Genomic DNA, 15,376 nt, shown 5'->3' with positions numbered 1-15,376 from the left:
CGCCGTTTCCTTCAATTCGTGTGGCGTCATTGGATTTACGAGTTCACATCTCTCCCTTTCGGGCTCTCTTCCGCGCCCTGGTGCTTCACCAAGGTGCTCAAACCGGTGGTGAAGTTCCTGAGAGTTCGTGGGGTCAGGTTGATCGTTTATTTAGACGACCTCCTCTTGATGGCTTCCTGTCCCCGTCTTTTGACGGATCATCTTCAGCTGACAGTGACCTTGCTCCAGGACCTCGGATTTGTTATCAATAGGATAAAGTCCCTTCTTCTGCTGTCGCAGTCCGTTACCTTTCTGGGGTTCGTCATCGACTCCATTGCCTCCACTCTAAGCCTGCCGACCAGGAAACTTGCAAAGATTCGCCACGAGTTGCGTCGGGTTCTGGCTCAACAGCGCGTGTCTCTTCGCCAGCTGGCCCGTGTCATAGGGCTTCTGTCTGCTTCTATTCAGGCGATTTTTCCGGGTCCACTCCATTACAGGGCCCTTCAACGCCTCAAGGCGTATTTTCTTCGGAAGGGGTATTCGTACTCCCACAAGATCCGCCTATCCGAAGAAGCTCGGAGCGAGATCCAATGGTGGCTAACACACATGGAGGCATGGAACGGAAGAGCGATCTTCGGTTCCGTTCCGGATTTGGTCATCGAATCGGACGCCAGCAGGCTTGGTTGGGGCGCTCGCTGCGGAGATCTTTCCATGGGAGGTTTGTGGTCTCCCGACGAACAGAAATTACATATAAATTGTCTCGAACTTCTGGCCGGCTCGTTTGCCGTGAAATGTTGGACGAGAGACTCCGTACAATCTTGTGTACTTTTTAAAATGGACAACGTGTCGGCTGTCCGTTATATTAACCATCTGGGAGGCACCAAGTCAAAAGCTCTCTCGGACCTAGCGGCGAGCTTCTGGCAGTATTGCCTGGACAGTCAGGTATCGGTCACAGCGGAGTATCTTCCTAGCTGGGACAACGTGGAGGCGGATTATCAATCGCGCCACTTCCGAGACTCCAGCCTCTGGAAGTTGGATCATTCGGTCTTTGCCTCCCTCAGCGATCTTTGGGGTCCGTTTACGGTAGATCTGTTTGCATCACGCCTGGACCACCAGCTTCCCAGATTTTTCAGCTGGAGGGCCGATCCTCGGGCAGCGGCCACGGATGCGTTCCTCCAGGATTGGAGCAAGGATCGCGGCTACGCGTTTCCTCCCTTCGCGATGATTACACGGCTCAAGTCCGCAGACAGCAAGCAGACTTGGTTCTAATCACCCCTCTGTGGAGGTCTCAAGTGTGGTTTCCAGTTCTGCTGGAACTTTCATGGGATTTTCCAATCCTACTCCCCCGGGTACCGGATCTCCTCATGGATCCGTACGGCACTCCTCATCCTCTAGTGTCCACGAACTCACTGTGGCTCATGGCGTGGAGGATTTCCGGGGTAGATGGCAAGCCCCGGGCCTTTTGCGAACAGCTGAGGAGCTCATCTCTAAAGCCTGGGCGGATAGCACCGTTAAAAGATACAAATCTGCGTGGGGCAGATGGTCCCGTTGGGGTTTGCGACGGGATTTCGATCCCGTGGTCGCGGATGTGGTCCACGTTGTGAACTTTCTGGCGCATTTGGCATCCAACGGCTTTGCCTATAGGTCTATTAACACTTTCAGGTCTGCCATCTCCTCGGGTCACGTCCCGGTTGGAGGCTCGGCTGTGGGTGAACACCCTTTGGTTTGCAGGCTCCTACGGGGTATTCGACTTTCCTTACCACCGGAACCGCGGTATTCGGCTTTATGGGATGTTAATCAGGTCTTGAATCTCTTCCTTTCATGGCAACCCAATAGGTTTCTATCCCGTAAGGAGTTGTTAGCAAAGCTTGCAATGCTCCTCTGCTTGGTGTCTTGTCGTAGAGTGTCGGATGTGCGCGCTCTAGATATCTCGGGTCGGATGTTCACTCCAGATGGGGTGACATTTACCCTTTCACGCCGGACAAAGTGCCATACGAGAGTCGTCTCCTACCCGGCTTTCTCAGATTCTCCGAAGCTCTGTGTGGTCCGTTGCCTCAAGGCATATGAGGAAATGACGGAAGACTACCGTCCTCCGGGAGAGCGTCAGCTTCTCATTGCGCTCCGGAAACCCTTTAAGGCTGTTTCTTCACCCACCATCGCGAGATGGGTTCGTTGGGTGATGCAAGAGGCTGGCATTAGCCTCAGACATTTTGGGGCGCACTCCACAAGAGGAGCTATGGCTTCCAAGGCGTTTGGTCTGGGTGCCCGCTTAGAGGATATCCTCAATCCGGCGGACTGGTCCTCTGATTCCACTTTTAAGCGGTTTTACTTCAAGCCAATCCTCAATATGGCTCATCTGGTCGTGGGCAAGCTTTAAACAAGCATAATCCTCGCCTCCAGTCCTGACATAGAATGAAAAATTTCCTAGCTATCGTAACGGAAAGTTTCAATTCTATTAAGGACTCGGAGGCGAGGATTATCCCGCCCTGTGATCTCAGAGGAAATCCCTCCCCGTATAGAAGTAAATAAAATTTTTTCCTTCATGCTTATGTCGAAGGAAGTAGTACTTGATTGTATGTAATGGTTTACCTGTGCCGTATTTTTTCTCTTTCTAATTGATACCTAGGGTTGTGTTTTCCCCTGGTAATACTGCCTTGTTTGTTGCAGGTTCTGATACCCACAGACAGGACTCTTGAAGTTGAGAGCTGGGCTGTCTTCGCGCTCCGAAAGAGGGGATCTGGCCACTAACAAAGGACTATATGGAACTGGAGAGGCTCTGATTGGACGCTGTTCTTTTCTTTGATTGGTTGTTAACACAATGTTGATGACTACTTTATTTCCCCTATGGTTCATGGGAAACTTAGTCTGTTGTTCTTTCAGTGCTGCTGTATGAATAAAGTGAAGAAAGAAGGCATAATCCTCGCCTCCGAGTCCTTAATAGAATTGAAACTTTCCGTTACGATAGCTAGGAAATTTTTCATTCTTCTAATAGGTACCTGCTGAGATTGCCTGTTATCGAAGTTAAAAGCCCAGATACAAAACTGATGAAATGTCTTATCTGTCCATGGCATCCAATGCCAGACTGTCTGTACTTCTCTTGGAGAAACTCTCAAACTCATTTTTCAGTTAAGGACATTTCAGCAGGAGAACCATTTTAAGAACTAGTAAAATACAACACAGTAGAAAAATGAAGTCATGGACAACAATGCTGTGCCTCATCATCCTTGCACAGTAATATGAAAAGATATTTACCCTTAGAGATTAAACAGACCACACCTTGCATTTAAATACAGACTGCTGTCAACAACTGAGTAAAGTATACTAGTAGGAAAGCAGAAAATTTCAAAAGAAGGAAGTCTCAATGCAACACCAGAACATGAGCAAGTGGACTAAATCAATACCAGTTCTTATTAAACTATGGAAACGATAATGAGCCCTTAAACATAACAGCAAAAATGTAATTGATGTCCCATGTACTAGTCCTACCTCCATCACTCCTGGGGTGTTCAGCTCCAGCGCAACCATTACCTTTGCAGTGTCTGTGTAGCACATCTAATGCAGCAATGAGGAATTCGTGTGCATCCTGTTGCTCGTACCCTGCTAAATGCCGTGCATGCGTCCACACCAGATGCAATAACCTATAGGGAATGTGAGGAGATCGGTGCCCAGAGTAAAACTGACCCAAGAAAAAGAAAAAATATTTTATAGAACCATTTAAATTTTTTTTTTTTTTAAAAAGACATTTAGAAACACTACAATGCAGGTCTTTTCAAAAATCAAACTAGATTATTTCCTATTGAGGCAGTGTAAAATAAACATTCTAAACACGAGGCATAAACAAATTAACAGTAAATCAGTATTCAATCGGTTTGGAGAGAGGAAAGTGCAAAATCAGACTGTGCTTACAGAATGACCTACTGCACAAATGTTTTTTTCGACTTAAGAGTTCCATTTGTCAAATATTCCTACAACAAACTCGGTGAAAAAATACTATCATCTCTCTATGTTCATACCCAAATAGATATGGCAATTTATATCTTGAAGTATCATATATGATACAATTATTTTATCTATAGAACCCCTAAAGGGAAGATTTATTTGTAGAAGCCGCCCCAGTCTATGAAAGATCCAGCCAAAGCATGTTTAATGTGAAAGGGTTTTTGTTTTGAATAGGACATAGACCAACATATGTTTATACCACCAGACTCAGAGCATAGACTTCATACTCAAGTAACACAGTTATCTATCAATCAAAGGTTTGTGTAGCACGCCTACTCATCCGTGAAGGTCTCAAGGGGCTGGGGGGAGGGGGTGGGCTGCTGATCAGTCTGGGTGTGGAGGTTCAGATGAAGAGCCAGGCCTTGAGATCCTTCCTGAATTGGGTCAGTGACGCAGACTGAGGTGGAGGGGCAGGGTGTTCCAGGTCTTAGCAGTGAGGTAGGACAAGTATCTTCCTCCGCTTCTCGTCTCGTGGATTCTTGGGATAGAGGCCAGGGTGAGTTGGCTAAGAAAAATTGTCTGACGGGTGTGTGGAATGCAAGGTGCTGGTTCTAAAGTTTGAGAGGAATGGGGGTAGTTGACTCGCTGTGTTCGGCCGGTAAGAAAGGAGTGGATCCAGTCCAGTGCCTTGTCGCAGATGCCAGAGTCGTGGAGTCTCTTGATTAGGGTGCTGTGGGAATCTGTGTCAAAAGCGGCCGAGCGGTCCAGTAGGATGAGGGCGGTGGTATTGCCCTGGTCGAGGAGGGTGTGAATGTAGTCGGTGGTGGCGAGGAGTGCGGTCTCGGAGCTGTGGTTGCTTCAGAAGCCGGATTGGGAGGTGTCCAGGACATGGTTTTCTTCGATCAACATGGAGAGTTGGGCGTTGATGGCCTTTTCGATTAACTTGACTGGGAAGAGGAGGAGGTAGATGGGTCGGAAGTTCTTGTGGTCTGTCAGGTCGGCGGACACTTTCTTCAGCAGAGGGTTGATCTCAGCGTGTTTCCATCGTCGGGGAAGGTGGCAGTTTCGAAGGATCAGTTGATGGTGCGGCGAAGCTGGAAGGGGGGCGGGGGGGCGATGGAGGTGGCTGCTCTATGGAAGATGTAGTACGGGCAAGGATCCGATGGGGCTCCTGAGTGGATGCTCTTCATGGTCTTGAGTGTGGTGAGCGACGTCCAGTTGAGCACAATCTATTGGGGTGCAGCCGGATCTTGTGGTGGAAGAAGGTGCAGAGTTTGCTTCAGAGGTTTTGGGAGGATGGGACGGCTGTGATCGCCCTATTGGGCCTGGCAAACTCTTTGACAATGGCGAAGAGTTCTTTGCTGCTGTGTGCGTTGACGTGGAGTCTGTCTTGGAAGGCAGTTTTCTTTGTTGTTTTGAGGAGAAGGTAGAGCGGATTTGAAGCTTGAGTGGAATTCTGTGGTTTTGTTTGTCTCTTCTCGAGTAGTCTGCAGGTGCGTCTGGACTCATGGAGGGCGGGAGTTAACTAGCTGGCTTTTTTGGAATGTTGTTTGCATAATGCCTTCTTGAGGGGAGCCAGAGTGTCGGCGCAGTTGGAGATCCATCGGTGAAGGTTGCGCGTTGTGGTGTTGGTGTATGTTGGTGAAGTGGTCGTGATAAGGAAGTTGGCGAGAAGTTCTTCGGTGGCCCTGTTCCAGCTGTGACGGGTGGTGGCGATGAGGGCGGTGGTGTACGGTGGGTTTGGTCAAAGAGAGATGCACGTAGTGGTGGTCGGTCAGGAGAAGTTGGTGGTGTGGCTGTAGGTGATGTTTCCACTGGCAGAGAAAACGGGGTCGAGCGTGTGTCCGGCTATGTGGGTCAGTGCGGTGACTAGCTGCTTAAGTCACATGTTGGCGAGGGTCTCCAGTTGGGAGGCCGTGTTCTGGTCACTGGGGTTGTTCAGGTGGATGTTGAGGTCACCAAGTAGGATGTAAACGGTGGATGCAAGAGCCTGGGGTGCGACGAGGTCTGCAATTGTGTCTGTGAGAGGCGGACAGGGTCCGGGTGGCATGTAGACAAGGGTGCCAAGGAGGGTGGCGTTGGTCTAGATCAGGCAGTGGAGGTGTTCTATGGTTGTCGTTGGGTCATTTGAGTGCGTGGTCAGTCAGAGGGTGTTCTTGTGGATGACAGCGATGCCTCCTCCCAGTTGGTGGGTGCAGTCCTTGTGTGTGATTTTGTAGCGATCTGGGATGGCAATGTCCATTTAAGAACAGGGGTTGGTCCAGGTTTAGGTGAAGAAGGCGATGTCGTGAGAGGTGGCATCAAGGAGGTCCCAGAATTCTGTCATGTGTTTGTGGAGAGATTGCACATTGAGGATGCAGTTGAGCCGGTCAGGCATGCTGTTGGTCGACTGGGCGGCGAGAGGGGCAGGTGTGTTGGCATGGGTGAAAGTGTGTCTGCAGTTCCAGCAGGCAAAGGGTTCATGGGTCTCCTTTCTAAACGCAAAGTGGCAGGCGGTGTGGCGTCCGGAGTGGAGGGCGAGGAGGGTGCTGGCGTCGTAGCGGTGGAAGGTCAGAGAACCAGGGTCCATGGCACTGCCCAGGTGCAGACGGGCTTGCCTTTGGCAGCCCAGCTGCAAGACCACAGAGTGGCCGCCATTAAGTAGTGCTGCGAGGGAAGGGGGGTGGGGTGGCTGGACAGCTGGGAGGTGGGAAGCGTCACTAGAGTGGGGCAGGAGCAGGGAGGACTTCAGGGGCAAAAAAGGAAAAAGTAGAGGAAAACAGAAAGAACGGATAAAGGCAGAAACAGAATAAAGGCAGAAAAAAGAGCACAAATAAAGTGAACACAGAAAAAGCAGAAAAGAGAGAGAGGGGCAGCCCTGCAGCAGAACAGTGATGCCCTTTCACCAGACCACTAGGGATAAGGTGCAGGAAGGGCCTCGAACGCCTGACCAGCGGAGCAGCAACAGCAACGAGGGCAGCAGCAGCAACGAGGGCAGCAGCAGAAGCTACCAGGAAGAGCTGCGTCGTAAAGGGAGCATGTCCACTAAAGATCAGTGAACTGCCATCAGTAAATACATAAATGAAACACCAAGAGATCAGAACTTATTAGGACAGATCTGGAAACTAGTTTTGTAGACCGTGATCAAACATTCTTCGTGGGTCAGGGCAAAACTGCAGACTGCGGTTACTTCAGAAAAACTCAACAATAACTGTCAGTTCGCAATCAGAGACAATGAAGGGGTGTAGCACTGTACGCTAAAACAAAATTCATCATAATAAAGTATCAAAACATTTACTTCCGCCTAGGTGGCAAGATTATGGCTCATCTGCTGTAACTCTATGCTGAGCCACTTGCACGGCATTGAGAACTAGATTTGCCAACACTGGATGTTACAATGGCTTCTTTGCCACAGGGCAATCTCCCTAAGGAGGGGAGCCTTCTTACATCCAGTTTAACAGCTTATGCTTAAAAAAAAAAAGTTCCAGGTCAGAAAGTAAATCCTTATTGGTTAAGAAGTGTTCATACAAATGCACAACGTGGCGAGCTACTACAGAGGGAAAGCTTCACTAACACAGAGTGCCATGCTGAAATAGTGTTACAGCATGTTACTCTAGGAACACTTGAAATAAATATAGACATGTACAAGTCCTCATATGGAGAATCATATGGGGCGAGGGAGTTTAAACCTCTAAACTGGATTTCCTATATCCGGAGGAAGGATTACACTGGGACTGTAAGTGGGGAAGTTTTCATAGCTGCGCAAGCCCGTTTGTGAAGGGGTCAGAACTCACAGTTAGGCTGAATTTACCGACGCAGTAATTACCAAGTACAATAAAGTCTGCACTCAAATTTCCGCAGGCCAAACCACCTGGAATTTCAAAGGGATTAACATTTAACGTAACGTGAATTTTGGAGTAATAAGCAGAAACATCTGGATATTACCCCAAATCTTGGAATTCCAAATCCTAGGTAGTTGGATTTTTTTTGCAATAAATAGCACCCTCCTTGTGGGCCAATTGTAATCAAGGCCAAGGTATTTAATGTGTCACGTATCAAAATCCTCAATATTAACAACCCAATAGGTGCAGGTTTAATATTCAGAAATGTTTATGTTTACACAGGAATACTCGTTCACTTGCACCCCAAGATACTGGTCTCAAGACACCACTAAACATTGTATGTCTAGACAGGAGGCTAGCATCATGCATAACCCTTTTTTTCCACTCCTGAGCAGCACTTTAAAGCTTCCAAAATAGAACTTTACAACATTACAAAACAATAGAATTCTCAATCCCATATAAGCTCCTTGTCCTTCATTTTCTTCCTCTTTTGTTTGCTGCTTCTGAGCAGATACGTATTCTTTTTAGGTCTCGCCTAGCTATTGCGTTTTCGCAATCGCAAGGCGAGACTCTAGTAAGAGGGGCATTTCAAAGTGCTCCCATTAGTGGATTGCATGGCGAGCACGCGCACAATCACGTGCATCGTGCCGCCATGCAATCCGTTTGGGGAAGCGCTTCAGCCCACTGGCGCGTGCACGTGTAGCCACAGCCTCGGCATCATACTTCAAAGTGTCCGCTCCCCCGCCTGGAATGCGCTTCCCCGCCCCCGCATGGCGAGAGATTGTTTCCTCATGGCACCTCTCACAACTGTCCCTCCCCCACCAAATTCTCTCTGTTGAATTGCGCAATACTGATTTTTGCTAGCTTAAAATGTTCACTAAAAAAAGTGGAATGCTGCAATTGTCGCCAGCTCCTATATTTTCTTTCTTTGAACAGCGATTTTCTTCTACTGCCGTCATAAGAGTCCCTACACTGCGCTTCTTCCCACAAATGCTACTTAACATTGTTGAGGCGAACTATTCCTGTAGTTGAACGTTTAGATGAAAGAACCGAATGATCCAGCCAATTCCAGTCAACAAACCCGCCTTTTCCATGACCCTTTTGTACAAATGTTTGAAGTCCGCCTCGTTGACAAGCGATTTATTTCCATTAGCGCGAGCCTCCTTTCAGTCATGCGTGAATGTTTTACATTCAAGGCTCTTTCGCCGCCAGCACGTCTCAACATTCCTGGAATCCCAATCCCAATCAAAATAGAGTAATAAATGGGAATTTAAATTGGAAGCAATGGCCCTGGCTGGCGCTGCCAGCTCTTGTTCTCCTTTTGCTGACCTCTTCGGTCTTCCTCACATTTACCCTTTACTCTATCATCTCTCTATTTCTGTTCCTCTTCCTTTCCGTTTTCATTGATGTGCTCCACTTTGCTTATTCTTCACAACATCCTCTTCTGGCCACTTTCCTCTATCTCACAAACACACCCCTCCCCTCTGGCGCCCCTCAACTTCTATCCTGCGTCATTCTTTAACGCTCGTACATCTCTTTAAGCACCCACCTATCACAGCTACACCAACACGCCCCCTAAACACACGTATAGATCTCCCTTAAAAGTGCATGTCAAGTCTTGCCCTAAGAAACACATCCCTTAAAATGCACTTATGGGTCAGTCCGCCGTAGGCACCTCTCCCCCACTCCATTTACAAACAGCTTCCCCCGGCCACATATCTTCTTTACACATTCCTACCATACATTGTATATCCACAAAACATACACGTACATCTATTTTTGACACAATGTTCTCTTACATAGTCTCCATGAAGATGTGTAGCCCTTAGAGGCTCACAATACAGCTGTGTGTTCTCTTGCTCACTCACAGCCTTTTCTCATTTTATCGTCCCCTGTCAACTCGATGTTCTTTCTCGAGCATACGTAGAATCAGAATCTTTGCATTTTACCTACAGCTTCCATTACCTTATCACCCATGCCTCTGTTCCCTTATCCAGCAAATATGTACAATTACAAACAAGTTCTCTACAAAACTGGCCCTTAACACCTAAATGCATGTCTCACTCCTTTAGGTGAAATTAAATCTTATCCTTTAAACAAGAAAGAAGTCACATTTCTGAAAAGAGAAAATACATTACAGAAGCAGACTATTATGTTTTCAAAGAAATAGCACCAGCTGCAACCCACATACCTACGGAAATCATTCTGACCACGTTTTCGAGTGGAAATTACACTTTATAAACAATGTTGTTTTAAACCCAAAGCATTTTGATGGTGTTTGTAAAGTATGCATTTTTTGTTGTTGTTTACAAGTGCCCCATGCCACGCTTTCACATTAATAGGGACTGCGTCCCTTTCTTTAGACGAGCCGCATCTGAAGAAAGGGGTGCGCCGCCATTAAAGTGAAACTGCCGCATGCGGTGCTTTTAAAAAAAAAAAAAAAAAAAAAAAAATGTGTTTGTCAAGTTGACAAATGCTTTTTTTGTAAAAGCGCACCATGCCGCACTTTCACTTTCATGGTGGGCACGCCAATTTCTTTAGACGCAGTTAGTCTAAAGAAGGGGGCATGGCCTCTATTAATATGAAAAATTGGCATGGGGCGCTTGTAAACAACAAAAAAGATTTGCAATGCAATTGGGCTCGCATTTGCGAGAATTTAAGCTAATGTCATTTACAATGCCAATAGCTCAAACTCTCGTAAATGCGAGACCTATTGCATTGCAAATGCTTGTTTTTTTTAAAAATCAAATTAATATTTGGTAATGATACAAAAGTGTTTGATAGTATGGTTTGGTTTACCCAATTTATGGGTATAAATGTTTGCCCAGTTTACTTTATGTAGGATTTATTATTTACATGAGGTAAGTGAAGGTAATAAGTATTTTTAATTTGATGTTCTAAATTAATTTGTGTGCCAGTTTCTAGCAATTTGAACAGTTTTTAAACAGTCTTTCAGGAAAGTATCAGTAGATTCAAAACTGGCGCTTTACCATGTGCAGCAAGCCCATGGAACGGTTGTTTAATTCTCGCTCTAGAGCCGTTAAAACCTGTTAAATCTTGCTGAGTGCATGGGATCTGGCACGTGTCAGGAAGCTTGTAGTCTGTGGAGAGACCGCGAGTGTATTTCCAAAGGAAGCTGGCTGCTTTGTGAAGAATTTAAGGGTTTTAGGCCTAATTTGTAAACAATAGGCCTTATTCCTAGAAGATTTAGGTGTGTAAGGTTCATTGCTTAACAATAGGACGCTCGAGCGCTCCGCTGACAGAAAAATAGGTAGTTGATGGTGCTTTCTTTGCATATTGGAGGTGAGACTGTTAAAAAATAAAAGGAATATTGTGAGGAAAAGCTTAGTTTCAAGCATATTGAGGGAAGCTTTATTACAAGCATATAATTTAGTAAACATCAGTTTATTTGGTGGGATAAATTTAGTAAGTATGAAGCCTTAAGCGACTGAAGTTAGTCAGGAGACTATTATAAGAAAAATGTATTGCTAAGGTATTGGGCAGTGTTAAGCAGGCTTTACAGAAAGAGGGAGGCAGTTTGTGTTGAGGAAGAGGGATATTTTTCGGTCTTGGATGAGGAGGATGTGCGTAGAGGCCTAAGAGGTAAATGCAAAAGGAAAAGAAAGCATGCTGGGGTAACATCAATTCGGAAGGAAGTCCTAGGCAGCTCAGAAGGAGAAGGTGTTCGAAGTGGCACACAGAAGGGGCAGTCAAGCACTGTAAGTGATGCCCATCAAATATGATGGAAGTAAAAGGAGGGCCATCCAATATGAATGATTATGTGTTGGATATGGATTACAAGGATAATTTGATGAGGAGTTTGGGGATATAGATGAGAGGTCAAGAAGGTAAAGAAGGTAACTGATCCTATGAGGAAGAATCTTTTTGACCCCCGATATACAAGACATCCCAGACAGAAGGTTGGTGGCCATTGCAGCATGTGTCTGAGTATATTCGACAATGGATCTGGAGACCATTAGAAAAGGAGGAAGCAATATAATGAGGGAAGAGTGTTCTTGACTGGTAATAGATGATAAGGTGACTCCTAATTTAGATCTGGAGATGATCACTCGTTTGTTTAAATTAGGGCGAGACCCTAGAAAAGGTTTAAAGCATTCCCTCAAACAATGTCAGGACAGGCGCGCCTAGATGTATTAGGACTCTTGGCAAGACTGACTTGGTGGAAGACGCTTACCTAAAGGGTAAAGATGCGAATATTGATATGCTGAGGGGATGGTGCCAAAGCGCTATATGTTTTTTAGGCAACACAAATGCGATTCTACTAGCATAGCATCGAAAGACCGTTAGATGGGCATGAATCCAAAGTTGGAAGATTTTGCCAAAAGAGAAACAAGTGATTATGCCAAAGGCCTTTTAGTTGATGAAGGCATGGTGAAATCCATGGGGAAGTAGTGCAAATATTTACCAGTTTAGAGAAGGCACAGTACAATATAATAGGGGCAGTTTTTCTGGGCGGGCTGCAAAGAGAGGCCAACCTTTCTGCTGCACCAATTTTAAGATCCATTATTATGGTTGCCAAAAGGAAATCAAGGAGGTTTCTATCCCCAAAGGGGAAGTGGAGAAGATATAAATCTAATAGAGGATGTGGACAGTCGACCAATGCAGGATAAGGAGAGTACGAAGACCTTTATCGGTTTTAAACCCATAAAGGTGGGAGGAAGAGTCAGATTGTTCCACGAACAGTGGAAACGAATAACAAAAGATGTGTGGATTTTGGAAGTTGTGAGAGGATATCAAATAGAATTTGTAAGTCAACTTTGTGAAGTAAGAGAACCAAGCGAGGTGGCATTCAACAAGGAGTTAGACGACATTGTGATGGAGGAGATAATACAGATGTTAGCAAAAGGAGCAATAGTGGTAGTATGGGAAGAGAAGAAAGGTTTTGTAAGTACACTTTTCCTTGTGGAGAAAAAGAAAGGATGGAGGCTGGTGATACATTTAAGGAATTTAATTCAATATGTAGTGTGCAGACATTTCAAAATGAAAGTGGTGCACATGTTACATGACGGGATTTAATGGTGAAATTAGATCTCAAGGATGGCTATTTCACAATTCTAATTGGGAAAGAGCAGGAAAAATCTGTAATTCAGGTGGAAAGGGGTTTTATACCATTTTCAGTGTCTTCTGTTCAGATTATCAGCAGCCCCATGGCGTTTTACAAAAGTGTTGAAGCCGGTAGTAGGTATTTCAGGGAGAGAGGCATTAGGATGATAACATACTTGGATGATATCCTTATGATGTGGCAGGATTTGGAGGAACTATAAAGCCAGCTGGTTCTAGTGAGGGATTTACTGGAGAATCTGGGATTCATAGTGAATATCGAGGAATAGATTTTGACCCCAATAAGGCAGGTAGAATTTCTGGGATTTGTAGTAGACACAATTTGTCAGTTACAGTTGCCGGAGGTGAGAAAGAAGGCAGAAAAAAAAAGCTTTTTTGAAGAAAGAAGGTGATATTGAGGGAGTTAGCCCGAGTGATTGGCCTGTTCTCTTCATCAATACAGGACGATTTTTCCAGGACCATTACAATATCAGGCATTGCAACGGCTGAAGATGTGGGGATTGTCTAGAGGTCTGTGGTATGGAGACAGTCTTGAGTCAAGGTGCGAAGATGGAGATACAGTGGTGGAAGGAGAATTTGGACCCATGAAATGGAAAAGCGATGGATATTTGGAGTAAAACCAGATTTTAATTTTGTATTGTTTGTAAGCAAGTTTGGATGGGGAGCCTATTGCTTAGGACAATAAACAGGGGGTGTATAGAATGTTTTAGAAAAGGAGAATCATAAATTGTTTGAAGATGAAAGCAGGATTATTGGCCTCAGAGAGTTTCAAAAGACAGTTCTGTTATTTTAAGGTTGAACAATATACACCAGCTGTGACTTATATCAACAAATTAGGAGACACAAGGTCAAAGAAGTGGTCTGATTTGACTCTGCAAATGTGGGAATTTTGTTTGGAACACAAAATTATTCTGAAGGCAGAATATTTACCTTGAATTTGCAGTGTTACAGCAGACTGATTCAAGGAATGTGAGAGATTACAGAGATTTGAAGTAAAGGGTGGATTTGTTTCGGAAAATTCAGAAGACTTTAGGGCCCTTCTGGGTGGATCTTTATGCATCCAGATTCACAACTCAGTTGCATGATTATGTGGGTTGGAGACCAGATCCGAAAGACAGCAGCAGATGCTTTCAAACTGAATTGGAAGGGGATAAAAGATGATGCATTTCCTCCATTTGCAATGATGGAGTGTTGGTTCATGTGAGGAAACCGATGTGTCCGGTACAGTTGTTGACCTTGTTTTGGAAAACACAAAAGTTTTGTTACCAACTTTGTTGGAAATGGCAATCGAGATTTCATATTTAATCCAGTTGGCAAAGGACTTTTGAAAGGAGAAGAACAGGAGGAACATCCTTTAGTATCAGCAGGCTTGCTCAACCTTCTAGTTTGGCAGGTGTCAGGAATTCTGGAAGATTCTCAGGTCTCTTGGGAGCAGCTTCTGAACTGCTCAATGAATATTGGGCTCCTGGGACAAAAAATAAATACAGAAGCATTGGGCCAGTTTGGGTACGTTGGTGCATGGGCAGGTATTTGGAGCCGGTGCAGGCGAATGAGGTAGAAGTGGTGAATATTTTATCAGAATTATTTGGTAAACGTTGTCACCCAACCCCCTCATCGCCTCTTTTCCCCGACACAAGCCGCTCCTGCCGGATTGATGGTCTATATCAAGGTCAGACAGGGGTGGAGCCTATTCTCCCATATGGTGAGCCCCTGTAGGACATTGTTGGGCACTTGGGCTAAACCGAATACGGGGTCTTGGTGGATTGTGCTATATCTCACAGGCACTTGCCTGCTCCTGGAGATCAAGCTGGTCTCCTCAAGCATCCTACCTCACATAGTTTGGTAATTCAGGTGGCTTCTGCCTCACAGGATATAGATTCTCTAATGTTCCATCGAATAGAGACTCTAGGAGGCAAGAGTCGTGTGGCAGGCATATTTTTCCTCAACTAGTTCTGCTTTAAGGTCCACTAGCACGTCTTATGTTCTTGGGCGCTTTTTTCATGCTTTGTGGGATTCCTTGCAGACTATGTTGACATCGCTTCCACATGGCCTCCGTTTTAATATAGAACAGTTGATTCGGGATAGCCAACATGCGGCTCAGCGGATTATTAGATGTGGCATGGACACCACTGGTCAGGCCATGGCATCCTCTGTGGTGCTATGTCGTCGTGCAAGGCCTTTCAGAGGCTAACCAAGCTGCTTTGGCTGATATGCCCTTTGATGGCACCCATCTTTTTGGTGCCAGGCCAACTCTGCTTTATGGTGTTTCCATCATACAAGTAGTAAGACAGAGTCCTAACTTCTCTTTTTCTAATTATATAGCCATTTGATTTTTTCCCCTATACTTTATTTATTTGAAAGGTTTTATATAGCGCTGGCTAGACCCGGGGGTATCAGAGCGCTTTACATGAACAGAGGCAATTGGAGAGGACAGTTGTACAGGATAACAAATGAAGCAAGCTAATACATCACAGTATAAAAATAAGATTGGCGAAGATTAGGGTAAAAAATGTGCTGGTACTAATCAATGTAAAGGAACAGGCAATTAGAAGATC

The 15,376-nt window shown here is 45.4% G+C and overlaps 1 protein-coding gene across 5 annotated transcripts in view; it reads right to left on the bottom strand.

The window, feature by feature from the left end:
• Window positions 1–15,376, bottom strand: part of USP22 (ubiquitin specific peptidase 22) — a 570,028-nt gene that overhangs the window by 221,963 nt on the left and 332,689 nt on the right. For 3 of the 5 annotated variants that reach the window (XM_085628912.1, XM_085628914.1, XM_085628916.1), the window contains one exon: window positions 3,466–3,655. In XM_085628912.1, the coding sequence (XP_085485038.1) occupies window positions 3,466–3,655 (190 nt within the window). The remainder of the gene's footprint in view (window positions 1–3,465; window positions 3,656–15,376) is intronic. The other 2 variants (XM_085628913.1, XM_085628915.1) reach the window with 1 other exon arrangement.

This window comes from Triturus cristatus, chromosome 10 (genome assembly GCF_964204655.1).
Source record: "Triturus cristatus chromosome 10, aTriCri1.1, whole genome shotgun sequence".
Classification (NCBI taxonomy): domain Eukaryota; kingdom Metazoa; phylum Chordata; class Amphibia; order Caudata; family Salamandridae; genus Triturus; species Triturus cristatus.
Note: the sequence above shows the minus strand (reverse complement) of the source record. Positions and strands in the feature narration are given on the sequence as shown.